Source organism: Anolis sagrei, chromosome 4 (genome assembly GCF_037176765.1).
Source record: "Anolis sagrei isolate rAnoSag1 chromosome 4, rAnoSag1.mat, whole genome shotgun sequence".
Classification (NCBI taxonomy): domain Eukaryota; kingdom Metazoa; phylum Chordata; class Lepidosauria; order Squamata; family Dactyloidae; genus Anolis; species Anolis sagrei.
The window spans coordinates 3,541,267-3,563,392 of NC_090024.1; the positions used below are offsets into that span (position 1 = coordinate 3,541,267).

At 44.4% G+C, this 22,126-nt stretch overlaps 1 protein-coding gene across 1 annotated transcript in view; it reads right to left on the reverse strand.

Moving 5' to 3' along the window:
* LOC132775177 (alanine aminotransferase 1) overlaps window positions 1–22,126 on the reverse strand; it is a 55,583-nt gene that overhangs the window by 2,848 nt on the left and 30,609 nt on the right. The window contains 8 exon segments of the mRNA XM_067467220.1: window positions 2–87; window positions 292–404; window positions 1,936–2,091; window positions 2,863–3,037; window positions 5,804–5,940; window positions 7,611–7,690; window positions 10,960–11,203; window positions 18,645–18,778. Of these exon segments, the coding sequence (XP_067323321.1) occupies window positions 2–87; window positions 292–404; window positions 1,936–2,091; window positions 2,863–3,037; window positions 5,804–5,940; window positions 7,611–7,690; window positions 10,960–11,203; window positions 18,645–18,778 (1,125 nt within the window).

Sequence of the window (22,126 nt, forward strand, 5' to 3'; positions counted from 1 at the left end):
GAATATTCCTGGGTGAACTTGGCGTGGAATTGGCTCAGCTTCTGCAAGACGATCTCCAGTTTTTCCATCGGAGGCAAGATGGTCATTCTGGGTGTGAGAGAAAGCGGGAAAGGAGAAGGTTAGGGGCCTAGATGGGCCACATTGTGCCATAAAGTCCTGCCCAAATATATTATTTTCCTGGTATATTCCCAATGCCTGATACTCTGTCCCACTGAAAATGGATTAAAGTACATTTTAAGGTGTTCGTGACAGCTGTTACGCCAAGGGAGCCACCCCAAAATGGACCCATACCTGAAGTGGAAGGTCCCTTCTTTCTGTCCAAAACCGCTTCCAGGAACAACGCAAATCCCAGTCTCTTCCAAGAGCCGGAGGCAGAAGAACATGTCCGGAGCCTGGCCTTGTGCCTAGACAAAGAAGCAAGGCCATAGAATCAGAGGGACCCCCAAAGGCTATTTAGATCAACCCCTGCCAGGGAAGAAATCTACCATGACAACATAAATAAAGGATTTTGCTTGTACCTGCATGCTTTTTGGCTAAATTGTACTAAACCTCTGCAGCTTGTCCTCAATTTGGTGAGTTGTATTTCTGTCCTGGCTTTTTCTCTTTAGCATACTCACCGGGCACAGATCTTCTTATCCGCGGTCCTAACTAACCACTATACAACTCCATCCAAATGAATATATATTAAGCTTTGGATAGCATAGGGAAAGCTTAGCACCCCTGTGGGATTTTGTTCTGTGTTCCTGTTCAGAAGATTTCACATCACTTTCTGTCCCTGTGATTATTGGATTTTGAAAAATTTGGCTTGTTGTGGAAATAAGGATTGGTGATAAAACTTCAGTGGAGACCCCTTTCCTCCATTAAAACTCTTCCAGGAGTGGATTTCTGTTCCGAGGGGTAGAATTTTTCCACTTCCTCTTGTCTTAGCCCCGTTCTTAATTATGAGTCATTTGTAAGTTTGATGTTTATACTTTGGGGACTGCCTGAATTTCATATTTTATATTATTTTATTTATATTTATTTATTTATTTGGGTTGCTTCTACCCCGCCCTTCTCACCCCGGGGGAGTGGGGGGACTCAGGGCGGCTTACAAAAGCATGGCACAATTCGATGCCCGCGTCACATAACAGCAATAAGACGAATAACATCAGTTAACAAAAACAGCAATTCTAGCCATAACAACAATTAACAGAAAACAATAATTATTATAGGCAAAAACAACCATAAAACCTATAAAAGCAATAAAACCAATACAAACCTCATTGACGGTCAGCGTTTCACAATCTCATAGTTAAATTCCAATTCCACAATTGGCAGTCCTTTCAGTCCTATCCATCTGGTTTCCATATCTAATTGTCAAATTGCCCAAAGGCCTGGTCCCAAACCACATCTTTACCTTCCTCCTGAAGGCGAGGAGGGATGTTGATGCCCTAATTTCCCCCGGGAGTGAGTTCCACAGGTGAGGGGCCACCACTGAGAAGGCCCTGTTCCTCGTCCCCACCAACCTCACTTGGGAAAGCGGTGGGGTCGAGAGCAGGGCCTCCCCAGATGATCTCAAACTCCGGGGTGGGACGTAGAGGGAGATACGTTCGGACAGATACACAGGACCGTAGGTCAAAACCATATGCAGCCTTTCTCCCAGAATGAGAAAATGTTTCCTTTAAGAAGAAAATGAGCTGCATTCCCATTAAATCATGCTGAAATGGGGATAGTTTCCCTGCCCAGCATTGCCATCAGATGGTCCTGGACTTGGTGCAAGACTCATAATGAATCCTAGAGTTGGAAGGGACCTCAATGGCCAACCAACCCAACTTACTTCTGCTACGTAGGAAAATACAACCAAAGCCTTCTCAACTGATGGACATCCAGCTTCTGCTTCAAGTCCTCCCAGAAGGAGACCCCATTCACCCACCCACCAACCCACCCACCAATTACCTTTGCTTCCTGGATGGCCCGAGGAGGGAGCTGCATGCGAGGGAAAGCATACATGGCCCCCTGGACAGGGTTGCAGTGGATCCCGGGGGCTTTGTTGAAGGTCTGTTCAGTCAGTCGGGCCTTTTTGGCCAGAGCACTCAGCACCGCCTGCTTCTCCTGCCAAAAGAGGCATCCACATCAGAGTTGGACAGAAGGGAAGGAGCAAACCCCAAGATCTCAGCGGGCATCTACACTGTGGCATTAGTACAGCTTGATACCACTCTGACTGGCACAGCTCTAGTCTATGGACTCATTAGAGTTGTAGTTTTACATTGCCTTCTCTGTCAAAGTGTGCTGGTTCATCACCAAACTACATCTCCCAGGATTCCATAGCACAGAACACCCTATAGATGCACCCTGAGAAAGAAGAGGAAGGAATGGCTCTCTGCAAAATATAGAGAAGCATGACCTGCAAGGAGTGCTGTTTTTAAACATTCCTACTTTGCCATGGCTCCATGCTATGGGATCCTAGCAGAAGTGGGATGGACTGGATGGCCTTTGGGGGTCCCTTGGATTCTATGATTCTATAAAGGGAATTTAGAAGAACACAGGCTGAACATGATTGTGACAAAGCAACAGAAAAAGCCAGTGCAATTCTAGACTGCAAGAGGAGTCTAATGTCCCGATCAAGGGAAATAATAGCCACCAAACTACAAATCCCAGGATTTCTGCAACACTGAGCCACAGCAGTTAGATTGGTGTCAGACTGCATTATACAGTGTAGATGCACCCATTTTTAGGATGACCTTCTTAATAGAGTTTCAAGAGTGTTAAGAACCCTTTCTGGAGGTAGGAAAGGAATAGCGATAGGTGATTTTTCCAACTCTATATCAATACTTCTGTTCAAAGCTATCCTTCACACCCAGAGCTTCCCTTTGTGCTGCCTACCTGGCTGAACTGTTGGTAGGAAGGGTCTCCCTGCTTGGGCTGGTTGACCACCACGTCAAGTAGGATCTGCCCCGTCACAGGGGGACACAACCGGACCGAGATCAGCTTGGTCAGCTGCTGCTGGACAGCGGGGTCCATGTTGATGATCTCCATGTAACCTCCACGGAAGCCACACCTGCGAACATAAGAGAAAGAGTCAGGTGAGTCTTGGGGAGCAGGCATTTCGGAATGAGACCCTTTAAATCATGGGACGAATATCTCTGACTTCACTTCCCACAGGAAGAATGGTCTCTGGCTAAGTGTGATAAATACGATGAGTGGTTTGAATGAAATTGTATGACTGGTGTATAACCAGGATCTGACGAAGAGTGAAGACACCATTATGAGACTAGAGCATGGAAAACTACAAAAGGAGGTGAAGAATTAATGAACTGCTGAACCGCTGACTTGACTGAAGACAATGATTAACTGTGGTTGAAAACAACATGTTTACATAGTCAAAGAGAATGGTTCTTTAAGTAAAGGAACTCAAATACAATGGTTCCTTATGTTAAACTAACATCTGTTTGGAACTGATGAAGTCGGCAAGTTTTGGCTGCAACCTATCAGCCATTTACAATAGCAACAGCAAGAAATATGATATATGAGACTTTCTTATTTTCCAAAAATGTGCCAGACAGCATTCTGGTCACCCGCCTCTTTCTTCAAGGAGCAGATAGAGATGGTGTATCTACAGAATGGCAGATTTGCAGAGAATGAGATCTGGCCCACCTTTGATATTCTTCTCCAGGAGATGGAAGAAGGGATAGTAACGTATGCATGAGAAGTGAATGTTTATGTGTGTGTGAATGCTGACTAAAATATAATCTCTATTTGTTTGTGTAACCAATCTATATATAGTCTGTATATCGGTTAATGGTAAAACATCAATCATTGAGGATTTAATCCTTGAAGAACATGCTTACCCACCCTGTATAACAGAGACCTGGTTGGACAAGGCTGGGGGGGGGGGCGGTAATCTCTCCCAGGCTACTTAGTACAGCATCAGTCGAGACCTGGAGGGTGGGGAGGTGGTGTCGCAATTGACTATAAGGGTTCTATCCTCCTGCTCAGGTGCCCCATCCCACAGTCAACCACGTTTGAATGTCTCGGACTAAGAATCGGTGACCGGGACAGGATAGGGATTTTGCTAGTGTATCGACCACCCCACTACACTACAGTCTCCCTACCTGAGCTAGCCTGAGTGGTCTCAGGCCTGGTATTGGAGTCTCAACGGCTCATGGTACTGGGAGACTTCAGTGTCAATGCTAAGACTGCTCTGTCAGGTGCAGCTCAGAATTTCATGGCTGCCATGGCAAGCATGGGTCCACAAGCCCATATCCACAGGTGTGCTCAGTATGAGGAAAAAGTTCTCTCTCATAGAGCAATACATGAGTGGATTGAAATGTTCAAAAGTGTAATGTGGTTGATGTGAAGTTCTCTGGACATCCAGCTCCAGCCACGACTGCAAGGAATGAAAAAGGACCCTGGAACTGATTCACATCAGTACTTCAGTACATCAGTGGCTGGCTATGCACTTAATCAAAACATGTTTTGCTGATGGCATTAAAAAGTTGATAAAATGCTGGGGTAAAATGTATCACAAAGAAAGGTGACTATATAGAAAATGTTAGGATTTGGAAATTACCTAACATTGTCTAAGTCAGTGTTTCTCAACCTGGGGGTCACGACCACTGGGGGGATTGTGAGGGGGTGTCAGAGGGGTCACCAAAGATGATCAGAAAACACAGTATATTCTATTGCTCATAGGGGTTCTGTGTGGGAAGTTTGGCTCAATTCTATAGTTGGTGGGGTTCAGAATGCTCTTTGAATGTAGGTGAACTACAAATCCCAGCAATGACAAACTCAAGGTCAATGCCCACCAAAATCCTTCTAGTGTTTTCTGTTGGTCAGAGGAGTTCTGTGTGCCAAGTTTAGTTCAATTCCATAGTTGGTGGAGTTCAGAATGATCTTTGATTGTAGGTGAACTATAAATCCCTGCAACTACAACTCCTAAATGACAACATAAATCCCTCCAACCCCACCAGTATTTAAATTTGGGCGTGTCAGGTATTTGTGCCAAATTTCATACAGTGACTGAAAATACATCCTGCACATCAAATATTTACATTACGATTTGTAACAGTAGCAAAATTAGTTTTGGAATAGCAACAAAAATAACTTTATGGTTGGGGGTCACCACAACATGAAGGGGTCGCACCATTTGGAAGGTTGAGAACCATTGGTCTAAGTGATAGTAGAGTTAATACCTCTGGCCTAACTACCTGTAGAAGAGTTAAGCCACTGTAATTGCAGTGTGGTAGTTAATACATTGGGAGTAGCATATAGGTTGGTGTTATACTAAGTTTGATAAGGGATGGAGAGTAGTTTAGAGAGTGAGTTGGAGAACTGTTGTTGTAAATAGTGAGGAAGAAGAAGCTGTATAGTTTGTATATTTAGTATATACTTTGTACACTGCCACAGTAAAGGAGAAAGAAAAGCCTTCCTGCTTATTTGGGAAAGAACAACAGTCTCCACATACTTTGTTGTTCTAGTAAAAGACCACAACAACTGTTTTTCTGGATATCTTGTTCCTTAGCTGGAACTATTAGAGTTACTGGGTTCTTGTAGGTTTTTCAGGCTATATGGCCATGTTCTAGAAGCATTCTCTCCTGACGTTTCGCCTTAATCTATGGCAGGAATCCTCAGAGACCTCACAACCTCTGAACATGCCTGCCATAGATGCAGCCAAAACGTCAGGAGAGAATGCTTCTGGAAGATGGCCATATAGCCTGAAAAACCTACAACAACCCAGTGATTCCACTGCTCTGCTACCAGTGTGAATCCAACCCATGGAATGAAAGAATGGAAGGAGAAAGAGGAGGAAAGAGGTGGCACTTACTCGCCCATGAAGCCCTTGGAAATGGAGTGGAAGGAGGCCAGCTCCAGGCTGTCGGAATACTTGGGCCCCATCTCAAAGAGCACCTTCTTGAAGGAGTGGAACTGGGAGCCCTCGGCGTAGACGTTGTCCTGGTACACCTGGCAGAAGAGACACAGGTTGGCATCAAGACATGCAGAGTAGAGGTGTGCAAAGAGGCTGAAATCCAATTAGTAATTCATTTTGGAGGTTCAGTTGGCCCCTCCTTTGATTAGGAAAGATTCAGAGGAGTCCCTTTCCAATTCGTAATCCAAATCTCCAAATCTTTATAATTGCTTTGTTAAGATCAGTTCCATTTGCAGCAATGAGAAAATTGTGAGGCTCGTTTCTCCATCACTTTCACAGCTATCAAGATGAAACTTGGCACACTTTTAGTCAACCTTTACAACTTTAAGCCTGCCACGTTTCAGAATGTTTTGACCATCCTCTGAATTTTAGGAATTTTAAAAAGAGTTTACAATTTTATTTTAACGAAACTCCAAAAGGTATCGCCTTGAATTCCTGCACAATGAAAAAACATAAACTGGGCATCAATCCTGCAAAGTTTCAGAAAGATTCATTCATCTACTGATCCACTAACATTGTGGCATAGTGGAACAACATAAGCAACACAACAAGCCTGCCAAGTGTCAGAACAATCCGTCTATCCACTGATTTTTAAGATTTATTTCAATTTAAGTATATGTGATTAACCTACACTTGGGCTTTAATACTGGCAGCTCTGTTCTTCTGGCACGAACAGAATTCTGGGAAATGTAGTTTAGGGCGGGGCCTTTTGAATACTCTGCTACAAAGGTCCTCACCTTCCCAAACTACATTTCCCAGAATTCTGCTCATGCCAGAAGAAGGGGGATTATCACATTGAGGGTTTAGTATAGGAAAGCCCCGTTTTTCTGATGTGAGCAGGATTCTGGGAAATGTAGTTTAGGGCGGGGCCTTTTGAATACTCTGCTGCAGAGGTCCTCACCTTCCCAAACTACATTACCCAGAATCTGCTCGTGCCAGAAGAAGGGGGATTATCACATTGGGGGTTTAGTATAGGAAAGCCCCGTTTTTCGGACGTGAGCAGAATTCTGGGAAATGTTGTTTAGGTCAGGGCCTTTTGAATACTCTGCTACAGAGGTCCTCACCTTCCCAAACTACATTTCCCAGAATCCTGCTCGTGCCAGAAGAAGGGGGATTATCACATTGGGGGTTTAGTATAGGAAAGCCCCATTTTTCAGACGTGAGCAGAATTCTGGGAAATGTAGTTTAGGGCATGGCCTTTTAAATACTCTGCTACAGAGGTCCTCACCTTCCCAAACGACATTTCCCAGAATTCTGCTCACGCCAGAAGAAGGGGGATTATCACATTGGGGGTTTAGTATAGGAAAGCCCCGTTTTTCGGACGTGAGCAGAATTCTGGGAAATGTAGTTTAGGGCAGGGCCTTTTTAATACTCTGCTACAGAGGTCCTCACCTTCCCAAACTATATTTTCCAGAATTCTGCTCGTGCCAGAAGAACAGAGCAACCATTTGTTTGAAGGGAGGGGAATTATTCACATCTAAGAATCCAACTAGACACACAGGATCTTCCCCATTGGTCATGCTGAATGGGAGCAATGGGAGCTGGAGTCCCCAAACATCAATTTAGGGAAGCCACCTCAATGAACAGGAAGATCTCGGGCATGTTTTGATGGATACCTTTGGCTGACAAAATGGGCGATTGGGAAACAAAGGCAAAATGGAGGAACTGAGAGGAGACTTTGAGGAGGGCGGACCCCAAAGCTCACCTCATCGGCCATGAGGAAGAGGTGCTCCTCCCATGCAAAGTGGATGACGTCTTCGATGCACTTTCGGCTTTGGACCTGTCCTGCAAAAGGAGAGAGAAAAAGAGGAAGAGGTTACTTCCAATGCTTTCTCCAAAATGTGAGGACCTGGAAGCTGAAGGCTTGTTTGCACAGCGCATGATCCAGGATTAGCAGCTCCTAAACCCCATATCCCATGTCAGTGGGCTACAAAGTCCATTCCAGATCTTATTCTAGATACCAAAAAAGCATTCCAAGATGCTGAAACCCATCTCACAGCCCTTTGTTGAAGTGCACTTGAGACATCTGGCAAAAGTTGACCCAACAATCACATTGGAAGATCTGGGGATTTCTAGAGAGGGAACTTCACTAAGTATTTATAGGTCCTCTAGCGTGATTATGTGGTCAGTTTCTGGTGGGCTATTTACATATTTGACTCTGGGAATATTTAGTTCCTCCAAAGTGATGTTATGAATCATGGGATCGTGCTGATAGACCTAGAGATCCCAGGTGTCCTCTCAGGTTAAAAAATAGCATTTTCCAAATTTGCATCTTTTTCTCATTTCCTATGTCACTAAAACCTTGCAAAAGTGGAAGGCTTCACTCTTCTAACATGTTTACATTTAATGTTTTTTGCAGGCTGCCCCAAGTCTCAGAGTTCAGGAAAAGGAAGGATATAGATCATAGCAAAGGAATTCATCATCTTGCAATTGCCTGCCATCTGCTGAAGGCTAGTGACCGCAATGATCATGAGCATCATCATCATTATCATCTATTATTATTATTGTTGTTGTTGTTGTTGTTGTTGTTATTTGAAACACAACAAGATGAGTCCACAGTGATCTTGTCTGCTGTGGAGTCATCTTGTTGTGTTTCTAATAATAATAATAATAGCAGCTAGATTGAGATCCAAAGCAGCTATTGCACCCATTCCTGAGAAGATACTATAGCTGCTTTGAGTCTCGATCAAATGGATAAAAACAGTGACCTCACAACCTCTGAGGATGCCTACTATGCCTACTATAGATGCAGGCGAAACGTCAGGAGAGAATGCTTCTGGAACATGGCCATACAGCCCGGAAAACTCACAACAACCCAACAATGATGATGATAGTAAACATAATGAACAATAATAATTTTCTAGATAGAGACCCATAACAGCCATTGCAGCTACTCCAGGTCTAATGAGTGCCATGGTTCTGTCCAAGGTTCTCATACTAGTTTGGACACTTGGCGCTTTGGATAGTGCTATGAGAAGTTGGGACTAAAGACGGGAGTGGAAACTCACAACAACCCAACAATGTTGATGATAGTAAGCATAATAAACAATAATAATCTTCTAGACAGAGACCCAAAATAGCTATTGCAGCCACTCCAAGTCTAACACATGAGTGCCATGGTTCTGTCCAAGGTCCTCAAACTAGTTTGGACATTTGGCGTTTTGGATAGCGCTATGAGAAGTTGGGACTAAAGACAGGAGTGGAAACTCACAACAACCCAACAATGATGACGATAGTAAGCATAATAAACAATAATAATCTTCTAGATATAGACCCAAAACAGTTATAGCAGCCACTCCAGGTCTAAGCCATGAGTGGCATGGTTCTGTCGATGGTTCTCATACTAGTTTGGACACTTGGTGCTTTGGATAGTGCTATGAGAAGTTGGGACTCAAGACGGGAGTGGAAACTCACAACAACCCAACAATGATGACGATAGTAAGCATAATAAACAATAATCATCTTCTAGACAGAGACCCAAAATAGCTATTGCAGCCACTCCAAGTCTAACACATGAGTGCCATGGTTCTGTCCAAGGTCCTCAAACTAGTTTGGACATTTGGCGTTTTGGATAACGCTATGAGAAGTTGGGACTAAAGACGGGAGTGGAAACTCACAACAACCCAACAATGATGACGATAGTAAGCATAATAAACAATAATAATCTTCTAGATAGAGACCCAAAACAGTTATAGCAGCCACTCCAGGTCTAAGCCATGAGTGGCATGGTTCTGTCGATGGTTCTCATACTAGTTTGGACACTTGGTGCTTTGGATAGTGCTATGAGAAGTTGGGACTCAAGACGGGAGTGGAAACTCACAACAACCCAACAATGATGACGATAGTAAGCATAATAAACAATAATCATCTTCTAGATAGAGACCCAAAACAGCTATTGCAGCCACTCCAGGTCTAAGCCATGAGTGGCATGGTTCTGTCCATGGTTCTCATACTAGTTTGGACACTTGGTGCTTTGGATAGTGCTATGAGAAGTTGGGACTAAAGACGGGAGTGGAAACTCACAACAACCCAACAATGATGACGATAGTAAGCATAATAAACAATAATCATCTTCTAGACAGAGACCCAAAATAGCTATTGCAGCCACTCCAAGTCTAACACATGAGTGCCATGGTTCTGTCCAAGGTCCTCAAACTAGTTTGGACATTTGGCGTTTTGGATAGCGCTATGAGAAGTTGGGACTAAAGACGGGAGTGGAAACTCACAACAACCCAACAATGTTGATGATAGTAAGCATAATACACAATAATAATCTTCTAGACAGAGACCCAAAACAGCTATAGCAGCCACTCCAGGTCTAAGCCATGAGTGCCATGGTTCTGTCCAAGGTCCTCAAACTAGTTTGGACACTTGGCACTTTGGATAGCGCTTTGAGAAGTTGGGACTAAAGACGGGAGTGGAAACTCACAACAACCCAACAATGATGATGATAGTAAACGTAATGAACAATAATAATTTTCTAGATAGAGACCCACAACAGCCACTGCAGCTACTCCAGGTCTAATGAGTGCCATGGTTCTATCCAAGGTTCTCAAACTAGTTTGGACATTTGGCGTTTTGGATAGCGCAATGAGAAGTTGAGACTAAAGACGGGAGTGGAAACTCACAACAACCCAACAGTGATGATGATAGTAAGCATAATAAAAAGGTAAAGATAGTCCCCTGACACTAAGTCCAGTCATGTCTGACTCTGGGGTGTGGTGCTCATCTCCATTTCTAAGCCGAAGAGCCAGCGTTGTCCGTAGACACCTCCAAGGTCATGTGGCCGGCATGACTGGTAAGCATAATAAACCATAATAATCTTCTAGACAGAGACCCAAAACAACTATTGCAGCCACTCCAGGTCTAACACATGAGTGCCATGGTTCTGTCCAAGGTTCTCAAACTAGTTTGGACATTTGGCGTTTTGGATAGCACAATGAGAAGTTGGGACTAAAGATGGGAGTGGGTCCCCTAAGTCCCAGCCTCCAGCCCACAAACAAAGGGCTTTTGCCTCCTGCGCTTCCCGGTGACCTTGCTCCTGGGACACCCACCGGTGGGGTTCCCGGGGTTGATGATGCAGAGGGCCTTTGGGCGGCAGTGCTCCTGTGCTTGGCGCAGGGCCCTCCGCAGCTCCCCGACATCCAAGGCCCAACTCTTCTCTTCATCCAGGTAGTAGTTGATCTGCACGGCGTTGAGCTCCGCCAAAGCGGCTGAGTAGAGCGGGTACTGTGGGATGGGGATCAGGACCCCCGTGCGGGAGCGGCCCTCTCCAGAGACCAGCAGCTTCAGGATTGTCTGGAAAGAGACAAGCGGATGGAAACGTGGAGGACAAAGATTGGAGCAGCATTATCCCTTCTGGCCCCATTCCTGGCTTCTCCCAGACCTTATCATGAGAGCCAGGAAAACGCACGTCTCCGAGCTTGGTTCACCCTAGGGAACTCCATCCTCCATTTATTTATTTATTTACAGTATTTATATTCGGCCCTTCTCACCCTGCAGAGGACTGAGGGTGGATTGCAATGCACATATACATGGCAAATATTTAATGCCATAGACACATAACATATATAGACAGACACACAAAAGTTATTTAACATTCCAGCTTCATGAGGGTATTCTGGCCACCAGGGGAGCTGTCGTTTCACCATTCGTGACACTGATGGAATACTTCCTCATTCTTTTGCATGCTTGCTGGATATTTTCATGGTGTCGTAAATGAGTTAAATTAGCCTCCCTGCATAAGTGGTAACTAAATTTCCTACTGTCTTTCAGGCTGCAAAGGTTGACAGAAAGCTGCACAAATGGTTGGAAGCTCACTCCGATCCAGGCTGGCTTCAGACTCATGACCTTTCGGTCAGTAGTGTTCTTAATGCCAGCTGCGCCACAGTCCATCACAAAATTGGGTGGACAAACCAGGAGGGCATCCACACTATAGAATAGGCATGGCCTAACTTGGGCCCTCCAGGTGTTTTGAACTCCATCTCCCACAATTCTTAACAGCTGGTAGGAGTTGGAGTTCAAAGACCTGGGGGCCAAAGTTGGACCATGCCTGCTATAGAACGAATGCAGCCTGATGCCATGAACTGCCATGGTGAGAGCTATGGAATCCTGGGAGTTGTAGTTGTCATTGGCGTCACGGCGCAGCAAGGCAAGAAAACACATCGATCACAGTCACCTTTAGGCTGTCAGCTAATTGATTGTAAAACTATTTACATTAGAAGCTAAGCACATCATAAAATTGCTTCCTCTCCATCCTACAGCTACATCGCAAACACACACAGACCACGCTGTTATCAGTAGCAGTCCACACCTCCTGCATTCCAGAGTGACATATGATGATACAGAATGGGGGATGCCTGGCTCGAGAGCAGTACGTGTGAAAAAGATCTTGGAGTCCTCGTGGACAACAAGTTAAACATGAGCCAGGAATGTGATGTGGCGGCAAAAAAAGCCAATGGGATTTTGGCCTGCATCAAGAGGAGCATAGTGTCTAGATCTAGGGAAGTCATGCTACCCCTCTATTCTGCTTTGGTTAGACCACATCTGGAATATTGTGTCCAATTCTGGGCATCACAATTCAAGAGAGATATTGACAAGCTGGAATGTGTCCAGAGGAGGGCGACTCAAATGATCAAGGGTCTGGAGAACAAGCCCTATGAGGAGCGGCTTAGGGAACTGGGCATGTGGAGCCTGAAGAAGAGAAGGCTGAGAGGAGATATGATAGCCATGTATAAATATGTGAGAGGAAGCCACAGGGAGGAGGAGGGAGCAAGCTTGTTTTCTGCTTCCCTGGAGATTAGGACGCAATGGAACAATAGCTTCAAACTACAAGAGAGGAGATTCCATCTGAACATGAGGAAGAACTTCCTGACTGTGAGAGCCGTTCAGCAGTGGAACTCTCTGCCCCGGAGTGTGGTGGAGGCTCCTTCTTTGGGAGCTTTTAAGCAGAGGCTGGATGGCCATCTGTCAGGGGTGATTTGAATGCAATATTCCTGCTTCTTGGCAGAAAAGGGTTGGACTGGATGGCCCAGGAGGTCTCTTCCAACTCTTTGATTCTAGGATTCTATGATTCTATGATTCTATGTACGACGCAGGATGCTGCATCCATTTCTCTATATACTTTGATTTATGACCTCTCTAGGAATGCCATTTCCCTTCATGATACAGTTAACCCTTTCCACACAGGAATACTTTCAGAACATAGCATTGCATTTTAAACTTACATACATACACACTTTGAAATCTACATTACACATTTTCAAACCACTTCAACAGTAGTTTTACTCAGTCTTTAACCTTCTCTGCCCAAGGTTGCATCTCCATTTTAGACTTAATGGAGTTTGGCACCTCTTGAACTACCCAAGCTCAATGCTGCGCAATCCTGAGAGTTGAAGTTTAGACAGGTCTTTAGACCTTTCAGTAAATGCGGCATCCTAAGGGTTCAATGCAGCTAAAAATATGGAAGTCAAACAACAGAAACTGTAGTTTCAGCACCGCAAGGAGGATATGGGATATGCATCTCTACACTGTAGAAGGAACCACATTTACTGCCATGGCTCAATATGGTGGAATCCTAGGAGTTGTAGCTTGCACTTTTTGACAGAGAAACCAAAATTCCATGTAAAAATGCATCTTCCAGGATCCCATAGCATGGAGCCATGACAGTGAAAGTGGCATTGAACTGCATTCATTCTACAGTGTAGCTGCACCTTGTAAGGTTTTGGAATGCAAGTGAGGATGAGCTGCACATAAAGGATGCTGCCAACGGGACTATGGTGCAATGGGCTGGGAATCAGCTGTATTGGATCATAACTGACTGAAAGGTCATGAGTTTGAAGCCAGCCTAGGGCAGAGTGAGCTTCTGACCATTGTGTAGATCGCTGTCGAACTTTGCAGCCTGAAAGACAATTGCATCTGTCAAGTAGGAAATTTAGGTACCGCTTATGCGTGGAGGCTAGTTTAACTAATTTACGATGCCATAAAAATCTCCAGCAAGCATGCAAAGAATGAGGAAGTACTCCATCAGTGTCACATATGGACGGTGAAGCGACAGCTCCCCCGGTGGCCAGAATACCCTCATGAAGCTGAAGTTAAATGGCTTCTGTGTCTCTGTCTCTATATGTTGTGTGTCTATGGCATTGAATGTTTGCCATGTATATGTGCATTGTGATCCGCCCTGAGTCCCCTGCGGGGTGAGAAAGGTGGAATATAAATACTGTACATAAATAAATAAATAATAAATAAATAAATGCTCCTTCTCCATCTTCACAGCCTGGGCTTAAAATGCAGCTCTGGTTTTGTCTTCTCCCTTTGCCTCCCTTTTCCAAATGCATAACACAACCAGCTGCTTCTCCAGGCCCCTGACCTGCCCCACGTGGAAAGGGGGAATGGGGCCTGCCTGCTAACGGACCCTCCCCAATTCCCTCCGTCCCCGGCTTCCACCAGGGATGGACGCTGCCAAGGACACTGACAAAGAGGGCTTTGTGATGCCATCCAAATTCCCAGGACTGGGCCTTTGGCAGGACACCAGAGCGGCAAAAAGGGGGCTCAGATAGTGCTGAGCCATCAGAAACCCTCATCCACTTGGTGCCTCCTTTCAGGGCAGAACGCTGCTGATTTGCCCTGATGTTCCTCAAGAAGTTTAGGAATTGTTACATCATGGAACAACCCTTCGCCAGTGGGAAATACATTCACATTATCATCATCATCATCATCATCATCATCATTTCATGCACAGTATTTATGTACAGTATTTATATTCTGCCCTTCTCACCCCGCAGGGGACTCAGGGCGGATCACAATGCACATATAGATAGCAAACATTCAATGCCATAGACATACAACATCTATAGACAGACACAGAGGCAATTTAACATTCCAGTTTTTCAGGCTCATGAGGGTTATGCTCAATGTCGGCCACAGCTGCCGCTTCACCGTCCACTTGTGACACCGAGTCCTTGATGGAGTACTTCCTCATTCTTACCCATGCTGCTGGAAGGTTTTATGGCATTGTAAGTTAAATTAGCCTCCCCGCATAATGCGGTACCTAAATTTCCTACTTGACAGATGCAACTGTCTTTCGGGCTGCATAGCAAGTTAGACTATTAATGGTCGGGAGCTCACTCCGACCCGGACTGCCTTCGAACCCATGATCTCTCAGTCAGTAGCGATTTAATGCAGCTGGCTACTAATTAGCTGTGCCACAGCCCAGTCTATTTTAATAACTCCAGCCACAGGGGGAGCTGTCACTTTACCATCCACTTGTGACACCGAGTTCTTGATAGAGTACTTCCTCATTCTTATCCATGCTGCTGGAAGGTTTTATGGTGTCTTAAATTAGTTAAATTAGCCTCCCTGCATAAAGCGGTACCTAAATTTCCTACTTGAAAGATGCAACTGTCTTTCGGGCTGCACAGGTCGACAGCAAGCTAGACTATTAATGGTCGGGAGCTCACTCCAACCCAGGCTGGTTTTGGACTGGATGGCCCATGAGGTCTCTATGATTATATGAATTTGCACTTGCTGAAAGTACAGCTAACTACTGACATCCTCCAGAAAGGACACAAACATACCACCGCTACTACAGGTCACTACATGAGTGCACCCTTACTACCCTATTTACTCAAATCTAATGCTCACCTTTTTGGGCTAAAATTGCTTTGCCAAAAAAAGGGTGTGAATTAGATTCACATATTACAGCTGGAGCTCCTGTTTGAGGAATGCCACCTCTAATTTGATGCTATGCAATCCTGGGATTTGTAATTTGGTGAGGTATCAGCATTCTCTTGGCCGAGAAAGTTCAACGCCTTGTCAAACTACCTTTGGCCTTAACCCGACAAACATAAACTCACCTAGCTCCCATAAACCATCAGCTTTAACCCAATAGTCACAATTCACTCAGTTCATGCAAACCATCAGCCTTAACCCAACGGACACAAGCTCACTCAACTCTGGCAAATGTTTGGCTTTAACCCAGTGAACATAAACTTACTGTTTGCAAATCATCAGCCTTAACCCAATGAACACAAAGTCATTCAGACATCCTGAAAAACCTACAACATTCATTCAGTCCATACCTAACTATCAGCTTTAACCCAATGGACACAAGCTCACTCAACGTTGACAAAACTTTGGCCTTAACTCAGTGGGCACAAGCTCACCTAGCTCTTATAAACAATTGGTCTTAACTCAAAGGACACACACTCATTCCGTTCCTACAAACCTTTGATCTTAACCCAATGGACGCAAGCTCACTTAGCTCCTCTAAACTACCAGGCTTAACCCAATGGACACACATTCATGAAGTTCATACAAACCATCAGCGTTAACCCAACGGACACAGGCTCACTCAACGTTGACAAACCATTGGCCTTAACCCAATGGACACAAGCTGACTTAGCTCCTCTAAACCACCAGGCTTAACCCAAAGGACGCACATTCATTCACTTCATACAAACCATCAGCCTTGACCCAATGAACACAAAGTCACCCAGAAATCATCAGCCTAAACCCAACAGATACAAGCTCATTGAGTCTCTATAAACCATCAGCCTTAACCCACATACATTCACTTAGCTCCTCTAAACCATCAGCCTTAACACAACACACAAACATTCATGAAGTTCATACAAACCATCTGCCTTGACCCAATGGACACAAACTCACCATGTGCAAACCTTCTGCCTTAACCCAATGGACACAAGCTCACTTAGCTCCTCTAAACCACCAGGATTAACCCAAGGACACACATTCATTCAGTTCCTACAAACTTTTGACCTTAACCCAATGGACACAAGTTCATTTAATTCCTCAAAACCACTAGGCTTAACCCAATGGACATACATTCATTCGGTTCATACAAACTATCAGCCTTAACCCAATGGACACAAGCTCACTCAACTTTGACAAACCTTTGATCTTGACCCAATGGACACAAGCTGACTTAGCTCCTCTAAATTATTGGTCTTAACCTAAAGGACACACATTCATTCAGTTCATACAAACCATCAGCCTTGACCCAATGAACACAAAGTCACCCAGAAATCATCAGCCTAAACCCAACAGATACAAGCTCACTTAGTCTCTATAAACCATCAGTCTTAACCCACATACATTCACTTAGCTCCTCTAACCCTTCTGCCTTAACCCAATGGACACAAACTCACTTAGCTCCTCTAAACCACCAGGATTAACCCAACGGACACACGTTCATTCAGTTCCTACAAACTTTTGACCTTAACCCAATGGACACAAGTTCATTTAATTCCTCCAAACCACTAGGCTTAACCCAATGGACACACATTCATGGAGTTCATACAAACTATCAGCCTTAACCCAATGGACACAAGCTCACTCAACTTTGACAAATCTTTGACCTTAACCAAATGGACACAAGCTCACTTAGCTCCTCTAAACCATCGGTCTTAACCCAAAGGACGCACATTCATTCACTTCATACAAACCATCAGCCTTGACCCAATGAACACAAAGTCACCCAGAAATCATCAGCCTAAACCCAACAGATACAAGCTCATTGAGTCTCTATAAACCATCAGCCTTAACCCACATACATTCACTTAGCTCCTCTAAACCATCAGCCTTAACACAACACACAAACATTCATGAAGTTCATACAAACCATCTGCCTTGACCCAATGGACACAAACTCACCATGTGCAAACCTTCTGCCTTAACCCAATGGACACAAACTCACTTAGCTCCTCTAAACCACCAGGATTAACCCAACGGACACACGTTCATTCAGTTCCTACAAACTTTTGACCTTAACCCAATGGACACAAGTTCACTTAATTCCTCCAAACCACTAGGCTTAACCCAATGGGCACACATTCATTCGGTTCATACAAACTATCAGCCTTAACCCAATGGACACAAGCTCACTCAACTTTGACAAACCTTTGATCTTAACCCAATTAACACAAGCTCACTTAGCTCCTATAAACTATTGGTCTTAACTTAATGGACACACATTCATGAAGTTCATACAAACCATCAGCCTTAACCCAATGAACACAAAGTTACCCAGAAATCATCAGCCTAAACCCAACAGATACAGGCTCAATTAGCCCCTAAAAACCATCAGGCTTAACCCACACATATTCATTCAGCTCCTATAAACCATCAGCCTTAACACAACAGACTGTCAGACTGTAGGATCTAAATAGCAATAGTAAATAACCACTCACAAGCCGGCTTGCTTTGAAATGGATGTATTGCTTGTGTCTCTGCAGCAAAGAAAGACACTACTGATTTTCCCCCACCATCACTTCCTTTTATACTGGCACAACCTGGGGATCACAACCATCTGCCTTAACCTAATGGACACAAGCTCACTTAACTCCTCTAAACCACCAGGCTTAACCCAATGGATACACTTTCATTCAGTTCATACAAACCTTCGGCTTTAACCCAATGGACACAAGCTCACTTAGCTCCTATAAACCATCAGTCTTAACCCAATGGACACACATTCATTCAGTTCATACAAACCATCAGCGTTAACCCAATGGACATAGGCTTATTCATCTGTTTCTATTCATTCACTCATCCGTTCATTTTCCCATGTTCTCCCCAATCCCAGATGCAGGTTTTTACCCCCTTTTCCAGGACAAAGGAAGCCCCCTCTTCACCATGCGCTGGGCAGTCCTTCACTAAACTTCCCTTATGTGTCATTTCAACACATCAACAACACATTCGTTTTGGGGACTCTGCATACCACAATGGCATCACTGGCACCGGTGGAAAGGAAGATGTTTTCTGGGTTGCAGGGAATGCCACCATCACGGCGTTCGATGAAGCGGGCCACGTCTTGGCGGATGAGCTCAATGCCTGGGCTGGCGCTGTAGGCCCCTGAAAGGGAGACGGAGAGAAGGGCCTTGAGGACACAGCACATGCTGTGTCCTCATAATACCCCCCCCCCAACAAAAAAGATGTATAGTTCACCAAGGGCTACACAATATATATATATATATATATATATATATATATATATATATATATATAATTTTTTACTTCTTTGAACTTTCACTAATTTGCAATAAAGGAGATCGGGAACTAACTGGCAGCAGCTTCTTCCATCTTGTATCTATTTTTCCTGCCTAACTTCTATCTGTCTATATACTGCGTCTGTGTAGGTACAGCTGTACCAGGAGCTCCAATTTTGTTTGCTTTGCATTGAATGTTTGTTGTAGTCCTGAGTTTCAGGGACTCTGCAGATAGGTGGCTTCTTTTGCCTGCAATCATAAGGCAAGCCATCTGTCAATTATAGTTAGGTTCACTGGTCCCGCCCCCTTTTTTGGGTTTTGGAGGGAATAGGAGCCAGTTTGGGTTCAGTCCACACAGAGAAGCCTTTCATGCAGGACATAATACCAAGAGCTCCTGTAGAAAGCTTCGTCTTCTACGGCTTGGCCGGGATTATACAGCCCTACAGTTCCTTTGCTGAAGGACTTCAGTCAGCCATCACGGAAACCTGAGTTCTTTTTCCCCTGGAAGTCTACAAAGCTCTGCTTGGTAAGGGTCACTCGCGGAAGCCAGAAGTAGTTGGTACCGGGTGCAGGGGCTCCACGCCAACAGAGGCAAAGACAGACTGCCCAGATTAGTAGTTAAAGATTTCCCCATTAGTTACAGTTAAGAAGACAGTGCCTGTTCCCTGTGGACAAGATTGAGAGAGAGCCAATCGACTGTTAAGAAAGCCTTAAAGTACCTGTTTGTTTTCATTAATAAAGAACTTTGTTGAACCTTTAAGCAATCTAAAGACTCTGTTTTAAGGAAATCCAAGAGCCTTTAATCTGAGGCAGCCCCGGCATCCTGTTGGGCACACGGAATTTATGTCCTGTCTACAGTCTGATGCACAGGCCCAACGTGCGACAGCACAGCGTCCATTTCTTATATATGAAATGTACTAGCTGTACCCGCCATGTGTTGCTGTGGCCAACATTCCCTTCCTCTTTCTCTCCTTCCTTCCTTCCCTCCCTCTTTCCTTCCTTCCTTCCTTCCTTCCTTCCTTCCTTCCTTCCTTCCTTCCTTCCTTCCTTCCTTCCCTTTTTTCTTTCATTTTCTCCTTCCTTCCTTCCTTCCTTCCTTCCTTCCTTCCTTCCTTCCTTCCTTCCTTCCTTCTATTCCTCTTCCCTTCCTTCAGCACCCCTTTTTCTTTCCCTTCCCTTTCTCTCCTTTCTTCCTTCTCTACCTATTCTTGCACTTCAACTCCCAGCAATCCTCCTGATCAATCTATCTGTTTACCTACCTATCTATCTCTATCTAATCCATCTATCTGGAGGATTGCTGGGAGTTGCAGTCCAGGAATTGGAAACTGGAAATATGAAGGAATTGGGATGCTCTCAAAGAAATCCAAGGAGAAGAAATCTTGCAGTTTGGAAGCAGAGCATTGGGTTCCTCCTCCTCTCCTAAAGAGCCTGGTCTAGAGAATGCTAGGAGCTGTAGTCCAGAAGAGAGTGTGGATGTGCTATTGTGTGTTTTGTTTGCCAGGGGGAGTTGTTTTTGCGCATGCACTGTAGCGTCTTTTTGCTTTTTTGGACTATTAAGTTCCTTCTGTTGTGTTTTCCAATGTTTTTATGAGTGATGGTCACTTGTTCGCTTGAGAGGTGTCTTGTGTCCAAATTTGATGTAAATTCGTCTAGCGGTTTTTGAGTTATGTTAATCCTACAAACGAACATTATATTTTTATTTATATAGATAAGCTATCTTATAAAATGTAGCAAGATCAGCCCAGAGACATTCCTCTCTTTATAACCCCACTGAAAGATTTCCCAAGCCGGAAGGTTGGGGAAATCCCTCTGGCTGTTTCCCAGTCAGAGCAATCACCATAATTCGTTGTTCATAATTCACACAGAGACAAACAGTTTCTCGTGTCAGTTGAGATATGCCAGGAAATGTTTGTTGAGTTAAATGACCAACTTGAAGCTGAGAGATTGCTGACTGCGGAAATTGAGGCTCAGAGTATGTACATTCAAAAAGATCTTTATTTGTAGCCCAACCCTTGATTGCTGAGATCAACACCTTTTGTCTTAGGTGATGTACTTGCATTTCTTTTGGCCAAACCGAATAAACTTCTCTGGCCTGTCTTCAACCTGGTGAGTATTTGTCTGTCCTGGCCCATTCGGTTTAGCATACGCTCACCAGGCATGGATTCTTTTAGCTGCGGTCCTACCTTCACAGACAGTCCTTGTTCACAACTAGAGTATATGCAATGGAACAATGTATTCACAAGATAGGTTCTGTAGATTTGTTCTTAAGATGAATTTGTATGTAAGTGGGAACAAGTACAACTTTTAAGTCCAACTCTTGCCATATATATATATGGATAGCATAGGGAAGGGTTCAGAAAAGATGTCTCCTTCCAAGGTTATCCCATCAGCTGAGTTGGTGAATCCCAAGCTGACATTTCCCCGTGAAAGGGAATCCCCACTTGAAGGTTGCAGTATCAGTGCCTCTCAACCAATGAGGGTGCAATACCAGCCCTTCTCTTGGCCAATCAGGGAAGGAAGTGGGAGTTTTGAATAGCTGTCAAACTGTATAAGACATCTTTCTTTCTCTATTTGTTTTCATATTTGTACATTTTGAAGCATCTGCTGGTGCTTGCATCTCTTTCGGCTGAACTGAATAAACCTCTGTGGCTTGTCTTCAACCTGGTGAGCGTTTTCTGTCCTGGCCCATTCGGTTTAGCATATGCTCACCAGGCACAGATCCTTTACCCGAGACCCTAGCTATCCACGACATATTTTAGAGGAATCCCTTTTTCTGCTATTTGAACACATAGTTCCATTGCACATCTGTTTCTGGAGCACTGGGAAACAAGTCTCCCTTCTCCTCAATGGAATGTCCATTTTAGTCATTAGACCTGGTTCTCATGTCCTCTTCTCTCCACCTTCTCTCCGAAGCTCTAGGTGCTCTTACTGCCTATTACAGGGAAACCCAGCTGATCCTTAATCCATCTAAAACACAGGCATGTGCTTTTCACCTCAAGAACAGAGAAGCATCCCGAGCTCTGAGGATCACCTGGGAAGGAATCCCACTGGAGCATTGCAGCGCACCCAAATACCTGGGAGTCACTCTGGACCACACTCTGATCTACAAGAAGCACTGCCTGAACATCAAGCAAAAAGTGGGCGCTAGAAACAATATCATACGGAAGCTGACTGGCACAACCTGGGGATCACAACCAGATACAGTGAAGACATC